The sequence below is a fragment of the Mobula birostris genome, chromosome 23 (assembly GCF_030028105.1).
Source record: "Mobula birostris isolate sMobBir1 chromosome 23, sMobBir1.hap1, whole genome shotgun sequence".
Classification (NCBI taxonomy): Eukaryota; Metazoa; Chordata; class Chondrichthyes; order Myliobatiformes; family Myliobatidae; genus Mobula; species Mobula birostris.
In genome coordinates, this window is record NC_092392.1 from 14625983 (window position 1) to 14646851 (window position 20869).

The 20869-nt window shown below is 40.7% G+C and overlaps 1 protein-coding gene across 3 annotated transcripts in view; it reads left to right on the forward strand.

Annotated features, from left to right (window-relative positions):
* Positions 1 to 20869, forward strand: part of LOC140186845 (reelin-like) — a 319577-nt gene that overhangs the window by 110728 nt on the left and 187980 nt on the right. For all 3 annotated transcript variants that reach the window (XM_072241501.1, XM_072241502.1, XM_072241503.1), the window contains exons 7-9: positions 1388 to 1484; positions 10380 to 10431; positions 19001 to 19097. In XM_072241501.1, the coding sequence (XP_072097602.1) occupies positions 1388 to 1484; positions 10380 to 10431; positions 19001 to 19097 (246 nt within the window). The remainder of the gene's footprint in view (positions 1 to 1387; positions 1485 to 10379; positions 10432 to 19000; positions 19098 to 20869) is intronic.

The window sequence follows — 20869 nt, forward strand, 5'->3', positions numbered from 1 at the left end:
TCTTATTACTAAGGAGAAGGTGCAAGGGAAGTGAAAGTTCTGAAGCTAGGTAAGTCACCTGGACCAGATGGACTACACTCCAGGTTCTAAAAGAGGTAGCTGAAGAGATTGAAGAGATTTCAAGAATCACTAGGTTCTTTCAAAAAAAATTAAATATCACTCCACTTCTTTATGAAGGGAGAGAGGCAAAAGACAGAAAATTATTGGCCATTTAGTTTGACTTCAGTGGTTGGCACGATGTTAAGTCCACTATTAAGGATGACGATACAGATGCTGAGGCATTGGTCAAACCATACATGGAGTATTGTGAACAGTTTTGGGTCTCATAGCTAAGAAAGGATATCCCAACGTTGGAAAGGGTCCAGAGAAAGTTTACAAAGTGATCCCAGAAATGAAAGGGTTCATATATGAAGAGCTTTTGATAGCAGTGGATCTGTACTTGCCAGAGTTTAGAAGAATTGGAGAAGTGGGGGGGGAGTGAATTTTGTTGAAGCATGCTGAATATCAAAAGGCCTAGATAGAGTGGGACGTGGAGCGGATGTTTTCAATAATGGGAAACCTTTGGACTAGAGGACACAGTTTCATATTAGAAGGGTGTCCCGTTAGGATGGACATGAGGAGTAATTTCTTTCGCTGGCAGGTGGTAAATCTGTAGAATTCATTGTCACAGACAGCTGTGGAGGCCGAATCATTGGGTATATTCCAAGCGGAGTTGGATGGGTTCTTGATTAGTAAGGGTGTTAAAGGTTACGGGGAGAAGGCAGGAAAATGGGATTGAAATGTGAAATAAATCAGCCATGACTGAATTATTCATAATTGAGACTCATAATTATGCTTCTGTGTATTCTAGTCTTATGAAGGAATTGCTCAGGATTCAGGTTTACTAATCTACCTCCATCTGTGTAGCACTATCACAAGTTTCAAATGGTAGGGATTGCTGTTGACTGTAACTCTGTACCGTCCATTCTGAGATAAAGTTTAAGTTAGAAGATCCAGTCCTTTTACACCTGGACACACATTCCGGGCTGATACGTTGGTGCCACAATCAAAGGAGTAATGCACTGACAGACATACTGTCAAACCTCTCTGTCCAGCTTTAAAAAGAATTTTACACAATATTGTCACTCAATGAAACCCAGCAAAATTATTCAGTATTTTGTTGCAGTTTGCGGGATCTGCTTTTAACTGCTGCATTTATTTCAAGGGGCTGGTAGTTTCTACCTTTTTAAGGTTATTCCTTTACTGTGAAGTATTTAAGGGGCATTCTGAGGATACAGAAGGTGGTATGTAAATACAACAGGTTCTTTCTGTTCCTTTTTTTGTAAGTAATAGGTAGTCAACCCTCTTGTGTGAATTAATGCAATCTTCCTTTATCTCGTTTCCCTAGGTTTGAATGCAGCCACTGTATCGTGGGTGATCAGTGTGGGATCATAATGCACGGCAATGCGATTACATTCTGTGAGCCAAATGGTCCACGGGAGCTGGTAAGTTGCTTTTAACTAAAGTATTTTGAGAAAGTTAAGCAAATTGATTTATACTTCCAAGTATAAGTAGCAGTGAGCTGTGGCAGAAAACTCCACGGAGGCATTTTTGATGCTCTTGTGGAACAAGCTTATCTGTCTGTAGATGTCTGATATATTACAAGGAACTCAGTGGGATAAATTTCAGACTATTTAAGCCTCAAAATTTAACATTGCACTAGCAGCACATGTCTAACTAGGTGGTCTAAGATGGCTCAAAAATGAGACTCAGATCTCTTTTCGGTGACATAGATGGGCTCTTCTCATTGCTTTGTTGGCAGCCGCCACATACTTGGTGGAGAGTTGAGGCACAATTAGAGGCGGGTGTGCATCACAGCTACTCAGTACATTCCAAATCTTCCTGGAAATCATTAACAATTCTCTCTTGAAGTCCATCCAAGGTATGACCGGTGTCTTGAAGCATATTCTTTAAATCAGCCACTTTGCATGCTCTTTAGTCCGTAATTACAGACAGTGCTGAGAGTCACAGCACTTACAGCTGGGTTGGTACATAAAGGAACCTCTTCTGAACGCTAGTGGTGGTTCTCTGATATCTTAATTTTGTTTAAATTGAGATAAAACAATGAAATTAAATGAACATTGGGTGTAGACCTCTGAGGGAGAACTTTTTGAGGTACACCGCAGAGTGTTTCAGCTACATTAAGAGTGACGCAGTTCACAGGCTGGTAAAATTCTACTGAAAGATGATATGCCTTGTGAAATACAAGTATGAGTTGGGTGGGTAACTGGTCCTCGAAGACTTCCATGTGACTTGGAACAGGATAAACTAAATATGTATTTAGCAGTCATCTGCAGAAATTCTGTTAGCTGCAATAGCTTAATCCACTCTCCCACTGCAAACACTATTCCAAATACACATGAAATCTCCTTGCAGTGAGAGTAAAAGTAAGATGAATGACAGCCTGAAAATGCAACTTATAATGCAAAACATTACTACATTTGAAATTCTAACCAACCACTACCATGTAATCCTAGTGCAGGGATGAATAAGTTTATTGAATTGTGTCATTCGTTAGAAACAATATGAAAGATACAGGATTGGGATCTGAATTCTTCAAACATCACATTCCTTGTCATATGAGTACAGTAGAGCTACTAGGACTTGATGTTTCAATCCCTATGGTAAATTGGCACTCTCATTGTTGGCAGTGGGTTTGGAGTGGTGACAAGGAGGGAGGGTAGGTACGTCATCGGGGTCATCAGGTGGGCACCGTCCTTCTTTGACATTTCGTTGATAAGTCCACGACGTCTCCAGAGGGCTCAACGGTGCTACCTGGCATCCCAGGTACACCCCCCTCAGTTCCATACCCTCCTGTCTTCATCTTGCAGCCCGGTTGTTGTCTTTCCTTTTAATCCAAATCCAATCGCTGCTTTCTTCTGCTGCGTTTGACAAGGACTTGATTGCTTGTTGGAGGGAGTGACCCGTCACCCCCATCTTCTTCAATAGACTGGTCCAGTATAACATCTAAAGATAAAATAGACCTTTTTCATTGAATCCTCAGTATAGATCCCTGACCATTTCCCACAGTTTTATTTAGATTACCAGTGATCCAGTTTTGCCATGAAGGACATGTTATAACCTTTTTTGAATAAAGCACTTTTTCTTGAATCTAGGAAACGGTAACTTCAGTCTCATCCCACTTAATAAAATGGCAATCTGCACAGGATAACCCTTGGGCTAGATTACCACTGGGATGTTTGATCACAGAACTTAAGTTGCTTTCAAGAGAAAAGCTTGCCTCTTCAATTATTAAGTAATGAAAAGTATTTCTTTTTCATGAGCCTCAATATTTCTAGCATCTGCAGTAGGCTCCCCTTGAAGAGACTGTTCAATAAACGATTCCTAACGTACAGTACTTTTGTACATCTGTGCCGTTTGCAAGTGAACAAGTCCTGTAAGCTTATGGACACAGAGTAATTGTCAGAAAAATCCCCATGTGCATTCCCTGTACATGATCTTCAAAGAGTTCTGGATGAACTATCCAGGGAATGCTCCTCCGACACACCTTTATAATGCACACACTGTAGGTAAGGTTAAGAGAACGCCTGAGACTGATGTACTTGGGAAATGATTCTAGGAATTTCTTTGAAGTTGTCTCTGATAATAACATAGGGAATCGAAGCAGGAGCAGGCCATTCACCCTCACAGCTGCTCTGTCGTTCATTCTGACTACTTTTTCACCTCTGAGTCACTTTCCTGTCATCAATCATTATTCCTTCATTCCCCTAATATCCAAAACAAAAATCTATCTGTCTCTCATCTTGAAAATATTTACAAGATGAGTCCCCACAGCCCTCTCCAGCAGGCAATTCCAATGATTCGTGATCTTCTTGTGAAAAAAATTCTTCTCACCTCTGTTCTGAATGTTTGAGTCTTTATTTTTGAGATAGGTCCGCTGGTCCTAGACATATAACCATATAACAATTACAGCACGGAAACAGGCCATCTCGGCCCTTCTAGTCCGTGCCGAACGCTTACTCTCACCTAGTCCCACCGACCTGCACTCAGCCCATAACCCTCCATTCCTTTCCTGTTCATATAGCTATCCAATTTTACTTTAAATGACAATATCGAACCTGCCTCTACCACTTCTACTGGAAGCTCGTTCCACACAGCTACCAGTCTCTGAGTAAAGAAGTTCCCCCTCGTGTTACCCCTAAACTTTTGCCCCCTAACTCTCAACTCATGTCCTCTTGTTTGAATCTCCCCCACTCTCAATGGAAAAAGCCTATCCATATCAACTCTATCACCCTCATAATTTTAAATACCTCTATCAAGTCCCTCCTCAACCTTCTACGCCCCAAAGAATAAAGACCCAACTTGTTCAACCTTTCTCTGTAACTTAGGTGCTAAAACCCAGGTAACGTTCCAGTAAATCTTCTCTGCACCCTCTCTATTTTGTTGACATCTTTCCTATAATTTGGTGACCAGAACTGTACACAATACTCTAAATTTGGCCTTACCAATGCCTTGTACAATTTTAACATTACATCCCAACTCCTATACTCAATGCTCTGATTTATAAAGGCCAGCATACCAAAAGCTTTCTTTACCACCCTATCCACATGAGATTCCACCTTCAGGGAACTATGCACCATTATTCCTAGATCCCTCTGTTATACTGCATTCTTCAATGCCCTACCATTTACCATGTATGTCCTATTTTGATTAGTCCTACCAAAATGTAGCACCTCACACTTATCATCCTCGCCAGGAAAAACACTATCGCTGCATGCACTCTGACAAGTGTCATACAATTCAATGAAATTGCCTCACATTCTTCTAAACTCATAAAATGCAAGTTACAGTCTGCTTAATCTCTATTCAAAGGACAAACACCAGCCTCTTCAACCCCATCCCAGAAGTTGATCTGTGACTTTCATCATAACCCGCTCTAACGCAAATATATCCTCCCCAAGTTTAGGGATATAGATATGTAAAAATATTTCAAATCCTGTCTCACCAACAGGTTGCCTTTATCTTCAGGTCAAATCGTATTGCAATAAAGACTAATATACCATATGCTCTCCCAATTGTTTGCTGCGCCTGCTTATTAACTTTCAGTGATTTATGTACAGATCCTTCTGAACAGCAATACTTATTATTCTCTTACCATTTAAGAATACTGCGTCATTCTAATTATTCTACCAGTGGATGACCTCCTTTTCCCTCATTACATTCAATCTGCCATGTCCTTATCCATTCACTTGGCCAGATGTTACCTCTTTGGAGCCTTTTTGCATTTTAGGATATATCATGAAATCTGTTCCCAAGTGGAGTTTAAAATATACTCTTTTTTTAACCTGCTGTTTCAATTTCATTCCAATCTGGACCAAATATAAAAGGGTCTCAATGACTTCTGTTCCCTTGGTAAAACAAATTTCATCCAGCTTATTCCTTGAAGCTATTTTTTCCTTATCTTCACGTTGGGAAACAACAAATAGAAAGGGATCAACATACAAAAAGCTGGAGGAACTCAGCAGGTCAAGATGCATCTATGGAGGGTAATGGACTGCTGATATTAGAGAAAGCAAAGTAGAATAGAAAGGCAAATCTCTCTGAAAGTCAGAAAGTCATTCAGCCCTGAAATGACTAACTACTTCTTCCAAATCTTTTAAAAAGAGATCAACAGGAAAGTATAAGAAAATTATATAAGGATTTGGTCAAGAATAAACAGGTTTACTCTTAAGTAACATCAGCCTGCTGAAGGTAGAGTAAGTTACAAACATAATGTTCCTTCTCATTTTCCAGTCTTTAAAATTTTGGGGAGCAAAATTCTGAATCAGAATTATTATTACTGACATATGATGTTAAATTTATTGTGTACAGTACAAAGTCATAAAAATCTGTCAACTACAAAGATAAATAGATATTGCAAAGTAAACAAATAATGAGCTAGTGTTCATGGACCATTCAGAAATGAGCTAGTTTTTTTGGACCATTCAGAAATCTGGTGACGAAGGTGAAGAGGCTGATCCTAAATCATTGAGTGTGGGACTACGGGCAATAATGAGAAGAGGAAATGTCCTGGATAGCGAGGGTCCTTAATGAAGAATGCCGCCTTCTTGAGGCACTGCCTCTTAAGGATGTCCTCGATGGTGGGAAGTGTTGTGTCCACGATGGAGTTAGCAGACGCTGTAACTCTCTGCACCCACTTGAGATCCTGGGCTTTATTAAGCTGTTATGCAACCAGTCAGAATGCTCTCCACTCTACATCTATAGAAATCTGTAAGGGCCTTTGGTGTCACACCAAATCTCCTCAGACCCCTAACAAGTGTGGAGGCACATTTACTGTTGAATATGAGAATATCCACTGATGAAAAGATTCAGCACATTATCCTCCGCAACTTCCGCCATCTTCAACAGGACCCCACCACTAAGCACATCTATCCCTCTCCACCCCTCTCCGCTTTCCGCAGGGATTGGTCCCTCTGCGACTCCCTGATCCACACGTCCCTCCCCACGGATCTCCCACCCGGCACTTATCCCTGTAAGCGCAAGTGCTACACCTGTCCCTACACCTCCTCTCTTGCCACCATTCAGGGCCCCAAACAGTCCTTCCAAGTGAGGCAACACTTCACTTGTTAATCTGTTGGGATCATCTATTGCATCCGGTGCGGCCTCCTCTACATCGGTGAAACCCGACGCAGATTGGGGGACCGCTTCGTTGAGCACCTCTGCTCCGTCCGCCACAGCAGACAGGATCTCCCAGTAGCCACCCACTTCAACTCTGCTTCCCACTCCCATTCAGATATGTCCATACATGGCCTCCTCTACTGCCATGATAAGGCTAAACTCAGGTTGGAGGAGCAACACCTCATATACCGTCTAGGTAGTCTCCAGCCCCTTGGTATGAACATAGAATTCTCCAACTTCCGGTAATTCCCTCCCCCCCTTCCTCTATCCCTATGTCACTCTGCCCCCTCCCCCAGCTGCCTATCGCCTCCCTCATGGTTCCTCCTCCTTCTACTACCCATTGTGTTTTCTCCTATTCCTTCTTCACCTTTCCTGCCTATCACCTCCCTGCTTCCCCTCCCCCACCCCTTTGTCTTTCCCCTTACTGGTTTTTCACCTGGAACCTACCAGCTTTCTCCTTCCCACCCTCCCCCCACCTTCTTTATAGGGCCTCTGCCCCTTCCCTCTTCAGGCCTGACAAAGGGTTCCGGCCCGAAACGTTGACTGATCGTTTCCATGGATGCTGCCCGACCTGCTGAGTTCCTCCAGCGTGTTGTGAGTGTTGCTTTGACCCCAGCATCTGCAGAGTATTTTGTGTTTGTGAAAAGATGTGACATTTATATATTTTCTCAAATATTCTTCAGTGATCACCAACTAACAAGAAGTCCAGCAATTTATGTTTGTTCCGGGTTTGTGTTTCAGTTTATGATTGAAATTTTATTCTTTGTCCTTCAGTGTTAATTTATTTATATGCTTGCCAATGTAATGGACAATGCGACCACCAATTTAACTCTTGGCACTAAAATTATTTTACCACAGACGTAAAAAGTTACAAAATTAAAAGCTAATCTTTGATTATTTCCAAAATGCTATTTTATAAAAGTGATTGAGTAATTATTCTTAAGACCATGAGATATGAGCAGAATTAGGCCATTTGACTCATTGAGTCTGCTCTGCTATTTCATCATGGCTGATCCATTTTTCCTCTCAGCTGCTGTCTCCTGCCGCCCCGCCATATCCCTTCATGCCCTGGCCCATCAAGAATCTATCATTCTGTGCCTTAAATATAAAGACTTGGCCTCTACTGCTGCCTGTGGCAAAGAATTCCACAGATTCACCACTTACTGGCTAAAGAAACTCCTCCTCATCTCCATTCTAAAAGGACGCCCCTCTATTTTGAGGCTGCGTCCTCTGGTGTGAGATTCTCCCACCACAGTAAACATCCTTTCCAAATCCACTCCATCAAGGTCTTTTACTATTTGATAGGTTTCAATTAGGTCACCCCTTGGTCTTCTGAGTTACAGTGAATTCCAGTTCCAGACACATCAAATGCTCTTCATATGACAAGCAGTTTAATCCTGGAATCATTTTCGTGAACCTCCTTTAACTCTCCAATTTTAGCACATCTTTTCTAAGATAAGAGGCCAGAACTTCACACAATCCTCCAAGTGAGGCCTCATCAGTGCTTTATAGAGTCTCAACATTACATCCTTGCTTTTATATTAACTACTACAGTGAACTTTTTGGCTATTTTCCAAAGTGCAATGTTTTGGTTTGCAAATGCCATGATGCAACTGATGAATGGTTATCACACCTAATCTTCATGATCATCCACATCAAGAGAAAATTATCTTGAGTTCCACCAGTACACTAGTGGGAAATGTACTGTGCCATGAGATCATGAGATTCCTGGTGCTTCAGCAGATCACATCCAGAAGAGCAGTTCGGGTGAGCTCTCAGCATCCTTGTTGTGAGAAGTGTGTCCAATTGCACTAAACATCCTAAAATTATGAAACTGAAACAGACAAGAATTAGGAATCCCGTAAATGACCATGGTCCATAAAGTATCTCAACATTCCGGCAGCTAAATCCATTTCCTGACCTTGAGCTGCTCATGGAAGTCAATAATGGGGGTGTCAGTTCCATAAAATGGGATGGTTTCCCGGTATCCTATCTCTTCTGTCACCAAAGCAGGAGTCTGCTGGAAATTGGATGACTGTGTATCATGAAACATTGTCAATAACCCATCTCTAGCTTTGAAGCAATGAGAGAAACCAAAACAAAAGGAAACTCATATTTCAGGTCCCTCATGGCTGAAACTATTCCAGATCAAAAAGCGACTTTTTTTAGTTTAGAAAGAAACCTTAAGTAGTTTGCTCCCAGCAGAATAATCAGTCATCTTCTTGGGATGGTTGATCTACTGTAGAGACACCTGAATATCCTGTCCTGCAGTAATATAGGAGCCTTCCTGACCATAAGTGAGCCTCTATTTCAAGAAATAGAAACCACATTCAGAATTTGAGTTAGGAATTCAGGAACTGCCCTGAAGGAGAATACAGCCTCGACTTCTTCAAGAATGGAGATGAAGAAAGAGGAAACAAATGAAAGTGTTTATAAAATAAATTGGACAAAAGTTGCTAAATTATCGTGTCTTGAAAAGTTTGCAATATTCAGTCATGTTGGAACAATATTCTTAACAAAACCAATGTAGGATGCTCGTAAAGAATTCTTCAATTTGCACTCTTTACCTGCTTACTCCCACTAAATATTGAGCCTTGTTAAGACTCAGAGCTTATAGTGCAGAACTATGAGCCAGCTGTGTGCAAGGTTTAAAGGATTGTCAAAGGTTTGAGTTTTCAATTTGCTCCAATTGGATCTCTTTCCTCCAGCAGCTAATAATTGCTTCACATAAGATGGATTTGAATAGATGCAATGCAGTTCCAAATAGAACAAAATTACACGTAAGAAAGCTTTCTCAGTTCATAAACTACACCCAATGCAACACAACATATAGTATATGAAATATTGATTATTCATCAGTCATAAACATTTACCCGCAATCAGTCTTGTGAATTCTTTCAATTTATCTTCTGAATAGCAGTCATTTCAAATGATAAATGAACCAATTGCCAGACCTGTGGGATTGATGGATGCAAAACAGTGCAGGCACACTGATTAAATTCCTAATTGACTATTAACACCCGATCTCATTTGTCAGTTTGCACATTCCTTGCTAGCAACAAGTATTAAATGTGTAGTGAATGTTAGGTTATTGCTTTAACGTTTACTAATATCTGGTTTGTTCTCTGGATATCAAAACTATTTTTGTGTTAATTTTGACCAACATTAATAAGGATTTCCTAACAAAGTAAATTAGGTGACTGTAAAAAAAACATTTAAAATGAGAACTATTTCCTGATTTACAATAGAAAGAAATTTCAACATAGGTTTATGGCATTCTGGGGAAAAGATAAGTTTAAGGATATTGTGCAGTAACCTAATTAGAAAGAACATTGGATCAGTTCCAGATTCAGTGAATGTTGAGAGTAATGGGAATTTCAGATTGGGTCTAAATATGGAGACTGAAAGAAAGAGCAAACATTAGGATCTAAATCCTTTTCATACATTCCTCTCACTTTTTAATTAAAATTTGATTTCCAACCTTGGTTTGATAGTCTGAATTTAAATTCTAATGCATTAATAAGGACTTCTTCAATTAGTCTGTCTGTTCGCACCACTAGGAAACAAATTTCTTCACTGAAAGCTGAACTGCATTTACTGAACTTTATAGAGGCAGCAAGTAAAGACCATTTAAATTCTATTATCTTCTGCAGTTAAGGACAGGATATGTACTTTGGTAATTCTCTTGTTTCTTTCTCCAGACCACTGTTATGCTCAATACAACTACAGCATCTGTTCTACAGTTCTCCATTGGTGAGTGATGGAAGTTGCTTCTTCCGTAAAATAGCCCAATTGGCATTGAAGTACCAATAAAGTGGAAGTATTTTGAACTCTTCGGGAAAAGCAGGGACCTAAGCTCAAGACTTCACACATTAATTAAATGGATATTTGACTATATTCTATATGTTGCCCATAAATTTATATTTGAGAAGTATTTAAGGGAAAATGTTATATTTCAATGAAATTGTTCCATTACTTATCTTATAACTGGAAACACAATAAAGATTGCAAGTGCTGGAAATATGGAATAACACATAAGCTGCTAGAGTAATTCAGCAGGCCAGGCAGCATCTATGGAGGGAAATGGACAGTCAACATTTCAGGATGAGCACCTTCATTGGGACGGGGAAGATAGAAGGGAGATGGTCAGTATGAAGAGGAGAGGGGGAGGGATGAGACAGGTGCTACTAAGTGATTGGTGGACAACTGGTAGATGTAGTGGGAGGGGGAGAGGTTGTGATGGGCAATAGAGGAAGGCAGGTGATAGGTGTAAGCAGACAAAAGGGAAAAGAATGGCAGAGAGAGATAGATGGTAAGGAGGAGAGTGAAGGTGGAGATAACTGCTGGAGGGTGATAAGTGGGGACACAAGGTTTACTAGTGCTAGAACCTGATTAAAAATATGATCATGGAAACCATTAGGGGAGAGTTGAAGGAAAAGGTGAAACCAGATGGGAGCATAGATACAGTTGGTAAAGTGGTGGGTAGTAGGAGGATAGAACCAGGAGTCACAGAAACAGGTCCTTCAGCCCAAATGGTCATGCTAGCTACAGCATCCTCCCTAGTCCCAGTTGCCCACTTTTGGCTCATAACCCTCCAAGCTCTTCCCCTGCATGAGGCCTCCATTGGTTGGGGTCAACCATGGATGTTGTGTGCCAGCTGTCTATGTTTTTGGTGCAGCATCATCAGTTGATACACAAGCCAGGGCATGACTCAAAGATTCAAAGATTCAAAAAACTTTATTGTCATTCTAATCATACATCAGCTCTGCAGGGCAGAATGAGACAGCATTTCCCGGGAGCATTGCAATCATAACATAACAAACGCAACACTAAATAATAAACATAATAAATAGAAAAACACAACAGCCACATGTCAGTTAAAATCAAGTTATAAGTGTCCAGTGCAAGTTAAAAGTGTCCAAAGCAGAGTCAGGTAGAGCAACTATTTAGCAGTCTGACTGCCTGTGGGAGGAAACTGTTTAGTAGCCTTGTGGTTTTAGTTTTGATGCTCCTGTAATGTTTGCCTGATGGCAGAAGAACAAACAGTTCATGGAGATGGTGTGAGGGGTCTTTAATGATGTACCGTGTCTTCTGGAGGCATCGACTCTGAAAGAGGTCTTGGACAGAAGGTAGGGAGACCCCAATAACCTTCTCTGCTCCCCTAACCACCCTCTGCAAGACTTTGCAGCAGGAGTACCAGGTTGTGATGCAAAAGGTTAGCACACTCTCAACCATGCCTCTGTAGAATGTAGTCAAGATGTTAGTGGGGAGTGATGCTTGTTTAAGCTTCCTCAGAAAGTACAATCTCTGCTGGGCCCATTCCACAATCCCAGTGGTGTTTCTGGACCAGGTGAGATTGTCCGAGATCTGCACCCCAAGGAGCTTAATGTTTTCCACTCTCTCCACTGTGGAGCCGCTGATGCTGAGGGGTGTGTGCTCAGGCTGAGACCATCTGAAATCCACGATCATCTCCTTGGTTTTGGTGACATTAAGCATCAAGTTGTTATCACAACTTGACGATATGGAGAGCAAGCTGTTGCCCACAAAGCAGGCTTCCCCTCTCTGTGCAACTGACGAATCCAAAGGAATAGCAGAGACTGATACAGTTTGGCACCAGCAGAAGTTGCCAGTCAGTGTTGAAGTCAACATAGGGATTCCAGCTCCAGTGTTTTTCCTCAGGATTTACTCCCGAAGCCGTCTCCATGAGTGGATATAGCTGTAAGGCAGCAGAGGTCTGAGATCAGAGTTTTCCTTTTCCTAGATGAGCTGTCAACCAGGACTGATGACCCGACCCGCATATACCTATCCAAATGCCTCTTAAATGTTGTCATTGTACCCACTTTGGCCACTTCGTCTGGCAGCACATTGCAGGTACTCGGTGTCCTCTGTGAAAATAAGATCTTTTAAATCTCTCCTCTCTTATTTTATATCCGATCCTACCGGTTTTGGACTCCCATCCCCGGAGAAAGACTGACTATCCATCTTATCCACACCCTCATGGTTTTATAAACTTTTGAGGTCACCTCTCATTCTCCCATGCTGCAAGGAATAACAATCCAACATAACCAATCTCTACCTATAATTCAGACCCTCTAGTCTGAGCTCATCATTGTAAATCTCTTCTGCGCTTTCTCCGGCTTGACAATGTCTTTTCTATAACAGAGTGACCAAAGCTTTACACAGTACCTCAAGTATGATCTCACCAACTGCAACATTATGTCCCTACTCTGAAACTCGTCCTCAACTCATGAAGGTAACATGCAGGAAGGAGAAACAGACAAAGCTAATGATTGGGGGTGGGGGCAGAGGGATGACATGGGGAAAAGGAGAAAAAAATGGGAAGACTGGAGATGGATTGGAAGGAGAGAGAGAGAGTGAGAATGGAACAGAAGGGGTCCGGGCTCACAAAGATTGGAAAATTTAGTAATTATATCATTGATTTGTAGACCTCCAAGGTGGAATTATGAGATGCTGTCTGTGTTGGACCTTCCCCTTCCCCTCTTGCATATTATCTTTATCAGTGGAGGCTCTGAGTTTCAGAGTAGAGACATTGTATTGCAGTTATACAAGTCATTGGTGAGACTACACTTGGAATATCGTGTATAGTTTTGAAGCAGGAATCTAAGACTTTCCCTCCACGATATTTCACATGGCACTTTGTAAGATCTCAAAGCAAGTGCCAGAAGGATGTTTGGAGTTGAGGCACTTTGTCTCTATTTTGTGTGAGGAATTCACAGAGCTGTGTAGCCTCCTATAAACATTGACCCACTCACAGGATACCACTTAAGGTTCTTAGGAACTTTTTCTGGTATCCATCAGACAAGACGTCTGGTAGAAAATTCTGCCAGTGTATCTTTATTTCTTTTTAATATACTGTAACCAAAATTGATCTTCCAGAATATCAATTACTATACAAGAAATGTGATGGCATTTATAAATAGTCAGAGATAATAACACTCCATAAAATAGGGAGTGAGTTATTTGCATCTCTCTCCAGCATCGGCCCACTAACAGCAGCAACAGAAACCCACTTGTCACTTTCACCACCAAATTCTGCACATCTCCGAGGGATAATGATTTGGGATCCAACTTCAAACATTGGTGAAGAGAAAATAAAGCTGTAGTATGAAAGGAATCCCGATAATAATATAATAATAATAATAATAATTTCCTCTTAAAGCCCATCCTCAATTTTCATTTTTTACTCTCTCTGTTCTTGTGTGTCTCCTTGCAGGGGTTTCCAACCTTTTTTATGCCATGGACCAATGCCATTAAGCAAGGGGTTCATGGACCCCAGGTTGGGAACCCCTGCTAGAGAAATGCATTGTCTGGACAAAAGAGAAAGCGAAACAACTGAAACCTGTTGTTAGTGGGTGGAGGAGAGGAGGAACCCGGGAGACTGATGCCATGTCCAGCTTGATGAACAGTAGCAGGTTGTCACTGTGTGCCATAAGGGAGTCCACTGCCCCTGTCAGGCTGACTGGCAGCTGGTGGTTGGTAGAAATTTAGTCCAAATAGATTTCTCCCATTTCCCAATGAGTTTTGCTGGGTTACTGCTGGAAGCTATTTGAAAATTTAGGGCACCATCAATTATAATAAAGAGGCATATTGTTCCTCATTTCATTTACTTTATTATTGTTTCATTTCCATTGATACTTAGTTGAAGAATTGTGGCCATGAATAAATTAGCAGCAGTCACTTATTTACAGTTTTTTTTCAAGAATGCATAGCAAAACAGGTTTATGTAAAAATAAAATAATCTTTCATTCACATTCATCTATATGGGATGTGGTTCTGTAAGTTAGACCATCAATGCTAATGCACAAATTAATATTTTTGCCAGTAAAAATTCCAGATGATCAGTAAATTAAATATGAGCATTGCATATGGATACCTTTTGTCAAAAATAGATGCTTATGGACATAGAAATATAGTTTTTCGGCTCTTGATTATGTCGCTCTTTTTATGTAACATCTTCAAATGTGGCATTCCAAATTGTAAACTTTCCCTTAATAATGCGGACTATTATAGACCAAGTTAAATAGAATTATACTTAATTTTGTTTCATTTGTTTCTGAGGAACAAATAATAAAATAATTTAAAAGTTGCTGGTGAACGCAGCAGGCCAGGCAGCATCTCTAGGAAGGGGTACAGTCGATGTTTCGGGCCGAGACCCTTCATCAGGACTCGGCCCGAAACGTCGACTGTACCTCTTCCTAGAGATGCTGCCTGGCCTTCTGCGTTCACTAGCAACTTTGATGTGTGTTGCTTGAAATTCCAGCCTCTGCAGATTTCCTCGTGTTTGTGTTTTTAAATGAAATAATTAGTTTTGTTTACAAATTAGATGACATTTGGACCTGTTCCGTTCAACATTTCCAATTTCTAGTGAGCTATGACTTCAAATGCAGTTATTTGAAATGTTCTTTTTGTCTCCTCTTGTAAAAGGTTCATGGAAATTCAACATACAAGATTTCTTTAATAATATAGTTAACCTTTTCATTACCAAATCTTCTTTTAGGGTCTTAACTCCTGCCCATTTTATTTAGTATTTACTTCAGTGGGGAAGGTGATCGGTAACCTGTAAGTGATACATATCAAGCCAAATCATGGGAAAAGTTTCTTTTTTCTGTGCATACGCTTATTTAGCGTATGGTCCAAGCAAACTGCCAAATACTGTCATTTTAATCCTGTGTCGGACAAGTTGTTAACTTGTCATATTTTTCTTTAATTTGCTGTTTTAAAATTTATTGCTGAACATTTTTTCATTGACAATGATCAATGTTCATCCTGTTATTTATTGTTTTGTTTTGTTTGAGAGAGTTGTCAAGTAATTTGCGCCCCCTTCAATCTGCTACCAGAATCTAAGCAGGAGAGGTTTAGGAGGCTTAACCACTATTCCCTTTGTGTTTTAATATGGCCATCACTCATAGGTCCCCAAAGGCACTGAAATCAAGAAGTCATGAATATGAATTAAAGTACTTTGTTTCTGGTTCCCCTGTTAAATTAAGGATCCTTCTTCACCTAGTTGTATCATGTATCATTTAACTGAGGAAACAGAGTTCCATTTCACTCGATTTTAGCCTGTGATCATAAAGAAGGTTCTTGTGAATGTGGATCATATCTTCAGCTCCTTATCAGCCTCTTATGCAGTGCAGCAATCTACCCATGTTCAAATACCTGAGGAAATACAAACTGAATTGACTTCTCAACTATCTGCACAGAGCAGAGCTGTGAGCAAGAAGAAAGTGAAATGACAAAATACCAACACATATCATTACTGGATTTTCAATCCTGCTTTAAGCTTTAGGAAATGGATATAGAAAATTACACCACTACTGAAACATTTGATTTTTTTTTTTGGAGACTCTCAAAAAAAGAGCAAGGTGATTTATCAAAGGAGTCTTTTTTACATCATTAATTTAAAAGAAAGTTCTAAATAAAGAACCCGTATCTGCAATGTAAAGTGAGATAATTAATGCAGAAATCAGTCCTGTCAGAAAATTGTGATTAATTTGTACTTAATTATAGCTTCAGGCCACCATCACCTAATAGTAATAGGAATTACAGCCAGTCAATAGATTAAGATAACATATCAGGCGGCAAGAATATCAGGTGCCTGAAAGCCCTAAGAAAATTATCTTCTGACATTTGGAGTCTGGTGCAACTTCAAGAACAAGCACCAATCCTATATTGTTTGTAAGGAGATTGGTTTTAGGAAAGCCCTACACACTGCTGAATGAAGTATTTTGAGTGGATCACAGTGGCTTAGTAGCATCCATGTTCATATTTATGAGCTGCTTTCTGTCACTAGACAAAATCAATTTCTAACCAGGCAGCTTAATAGAGCATTGTGCAGAAGGAATGTGTTCAATAGAGGTGAATTAACCAAGAGCAGGTGGAAGAATGATGCATCGTTTTAACTCTCCTGAGCTGAACTGCACTTCACACTGGAAGATAATGCAATGAGTTTTTAGAATACTGTAAATCAGGACACTAAAAGCCCTCAGCGGATCAAGCTGCATCTATGGAGGCAAAAGGTGTAAATCAATATTTCATGTTGATACCCTACATCAGCACTGAGAGCGAAGAGGAAAGATTGCTGGTTTATAGCAATATAAGGGTGGGGTGGTGGAGGAATGGGAAGTTACAGGGGGAACTATATAGGGAGGAGATGCGAGGGGTGATTGATAAGTTTGTGGCCTAAGGTAGAAGGAGTCAATTTTAGAAAACCTAGCACATTTATTTTTCAACATAGTCCCCTCCTACATTTACACACTTAGTCCGGCGATCGTGGAGCATACGGATCCCTTCTTTGTAGAAGTCGGTGTCTTGGACCTCCAGGAAGTGGTCCACAGCAGGGGTGATTGATAACTTTGTGGCCTAAGGTAGAAGGAGAAGAGTTATACAGCTCTCGTTACATGCAAACGCAGTTCAACTCTTTGAGTGATTATGCAGAAAGTTAATAACTCATCTCCTTCTACCTTAGGCCACGAACTTATCAATCACCCCTGCTGTGGACCACTTTCTGGAGGTCCAAGACGCCGACTTCTACAAAGAAGGGATCCGTATTCTCCACGACCGCTGGACTAAGTGTGTAAATGTAGGATGGGACTATGTTGAAAAATAAATATGCTAGGTTTTCTAAAATTGACTCCTTCTACCTCAGGCCACGAACATATCAATCACCCCTCGTATTGGACAGATAGAATCTGGTGGTAGGAGGATGGGATGGGAAAGATGAACAAAGGGAGAAGAAAATTAGGTGGACAAGAGGGTGTGTTGGGGGAGAACACCAGGGATAAGGGTTATCTGAAACTGAAAAATTCAATGTGCATCCTGTTGTGTTGTAAGCTCCCAAGTATAATATGTGATGTTCTTCCAATTTGTGTTTATCCTGTAACAGACAGACTGGTCAATGTAGCATTAAAATGATATTACAGACAGAGCTCAAGATAGTCATTGCACAAAGAGCACAGAAACTCTGCAGAACTGAGCCTAATTTGCATTGATTTAACTGATGTAAAAGAAGCCACATTACAAATGCAGCAGGCCAGGTTATAATAGGTACAGGTGAATCTCTACCTCACCTGGAAGTACTGGTTAGTTCCATGGAGGGTGGAGGACAGGACATGAAGGAACATATGTTGCACTTCCTACCGTTATAGGGGAAAGTGAAGAGAGTGGTTCCTCTTGAGGGAGGGAGGGGAGAAGGCTTGACTGGTGGTGGAATCACATTAAGTATGCCAGATGGCAAGGCTGGTGGGGTGAAAGGTGCTGTTCTGAATGGAGAGGGGGTGGGTGGTGAGAACAGACATGGGGAAATGGAGGATAGAAAGTGAGGTCTCCATGCCGCACGGCAGAAAAGAAGCCACGTTTCTGGAAAACAGACAACATACCAGAAGCTCCGGAGAAGAAGGCCTTGTCTTGAGAACACATAAGGCGGAGATAGACATTGGAGAGCAGGAGGTGGAATTTTATGCTTATAAAATGCTGGAAAAGCTCAGCGGAAGAGAAACAATTAAGACCTCAGGTTGACTTGTTCATTTGAATGCATGCAAGGATCTCAAGGAGAAATAAAATTCTATTAAGTTTGAAGTAGAAAAGACTTATAGAAAGCTGAATGTGATTGCAGTACAAGACTCCATCATTCACCAAGACCAGATCAAAGTGTCTTAACTCAAAATCTACGGCACTTTTGTCATAACTCCATTGAACAGTCAACTACAGTGAGTAGAAGGACGCCCTTGCATTGTTTAGTCAATGCTCCCGGTTAATTTATGGTTGAAAGCTGTTATTGTTCATAGCACAATGTATTTTTGCAGCTGTGCTGAATGGCATAGTAAAATGTGATTGCTGGTGTGGACCAGGTTTTAAATTGGAGACAGCAGGAGATGCATGTTTATGGTTTTTCTGAAGTGAAAATCAGAATTCTATCCTGACTGATATACTTATTAATCTTCAAAAAGTACCAAAGGAAGTATGCATCCGAGCTGTTAAAATGGCAATTGAAGCAAGAGAAACTACTTGCATTACCAGCTCCTAATTTTTTTTTCCAATTTATTCAGCCTTCCCTCTGGGAGAATGTGACAGATGATTTCCAGGGTTGTGATTTATTATCAATACATCACATCTGTCATGAATGATGCAAAATTCAGTATTTACATTTAACTACAAATCAGTCAATAATTTCATCATAAATCAAAAGCACCAACATCTAAAGACCAACAGAGGGGCGGCAGAAGGTCACTCTGCTGTGCTTGCTGATGCCGACAAGTGATCGTTTCCTGATGCTATTTGTTTTCTCCCCTGATCTGGCTTACAGGGTCTGGCACTTGTCGCTATAGCTACACTGATCCCAGTATCGCTGTCTTCTATTCCAAGAACTCCTCGAGCGATTGGATTGTTTTGGAAAGGATCAGGTTTGTGCAACCGGAAGTTGATAGTTAGAATAAGTGACAGATTCTTTCATCAGCAGGATCAGGCTGAGTGATGATTGACAGGTTTCCCTCTATGACCAATTTTAAAGAATTGGGGAAAACCTACTACAAGCAGAAATGGTTCTTAATTTAGATGGGCTTATTTAATGAAATAATTTGCTCATTTTCATTCCCCTACAGTCATGACATAATATTTACTAAATTGAACACCTTTTAATGGCACAGTCACCAGGCTGAAGACGTACTACTTTGGAAAGTATAGTGGCATTTTCTGGGTTAAAGAGTCATTCCTCACCAATTATGTTTTTTTTATCTTCTTAGTCCCTTCTGTTCACATGCATGCAGTACATAGGAGGCCTTTACCAGTCCTTCAGTGTTGTCATTGAAGCAGCTGCTAAGAGACTTGTCAGATGAACCTATTTGTTTTCTCTTATTTGTTCTGGGTGCAGGGCCACATTGATCAACTGAACGCACAGAATTTTAAGGCTTATAGGTATTCTCAAATACACAGTCCATTTTGTTAAGTCTACGTGATGTAATTTCACTGAACTTATCCTGTCTCTGAAATAAACAAGTTTAATTTTGCTTTCATTCACTGGTTCCACTGTAACCTTTAAACAAGCTGGAACCAAGCTGGCTCTGGCCTGGCTGGTAGCCGTGAATGGAACCAGTGCTGTTTAGCTGCTCACAGGTAACTGTACCCTTGGCTTATGCAGCCAATGTGACTGTCACTCCACCCCATCTCTGTATTCCAGTGACAGAACCTGAACAATGAGAGATCCACCTCTTTGCATTGAATCTGGTCGAACCTGATGCAGGATGTGAATCCCCATTTCTTTACATTGGGAGTCCTGACATGGAGATTAAGATCCAGACAGTGAAAGCAAGCTTGTGGGAGCAGTAGATCATTAACAAGGCTAATAATACATTGATCTTAAGTGAATGAGATTTTGAATACAAGGGCAAAGGTGTTTCACAACAATTATTCTGTCTTGGTGGGTGCCACTTGGTTTTCCTTGTGAAATAATTTACTGGTAATAGAGGAAGTGCAACAAAAGTTCACCAACTGATTCCTGAGATGGTGGAACTTGTCATAGGATGAGAAATTAATTCAACTATGTCTGTAGTTTCTAGAGTCTTGAGTTTAAAAGAATAAAAGGGGATTGTATTGCAACTTTCAAAATTCTGGCTGGGTCTAACAAGTGAGAGGGTGGGTTCTCCAGCTGTGAGGGTCTAGAAGGGGGTCACAGACTCAGATTATAGTGTAAAACTTTGAAGACTGAGATGAGAAATGACTCCACTCATGTGATAGTGAACCTGTGGAATTCACCACCACAGAAGGCAATAGGAAGGAGCTAAGTAAATTTCTCGACAAAAATGCATTAAGGGGTATGGGAAGATTGTGCTCAGTCTTTTTGTTTACATTTTGGATGCGGACTGTGGACTATAGACTCTTATTTTTCAGTCTTATAGTTTCTATATTCTATGTTTTCTCACCCAAACTTCCCTTTTTTTTTGTGCGGGGAGGGGGATTTGGCGGTCGATATACCTGATCCGTTTTGTTCATTATTTTGTGCAGGAAGATAGATTTGGGGGTTGACGTGCCTGATCTATTTGTTCACTTTTTTGTGCAGGAAGAGGGATTTTGGGGTCGATGTGCCGGGTCTGCTTTGCTCATTTTCTTTGTGTGGGAGGAGGGATTTGGGGGACAATGTGCATGATCTGTTTTGTTTGTTTTATGTTGTACAGGACAT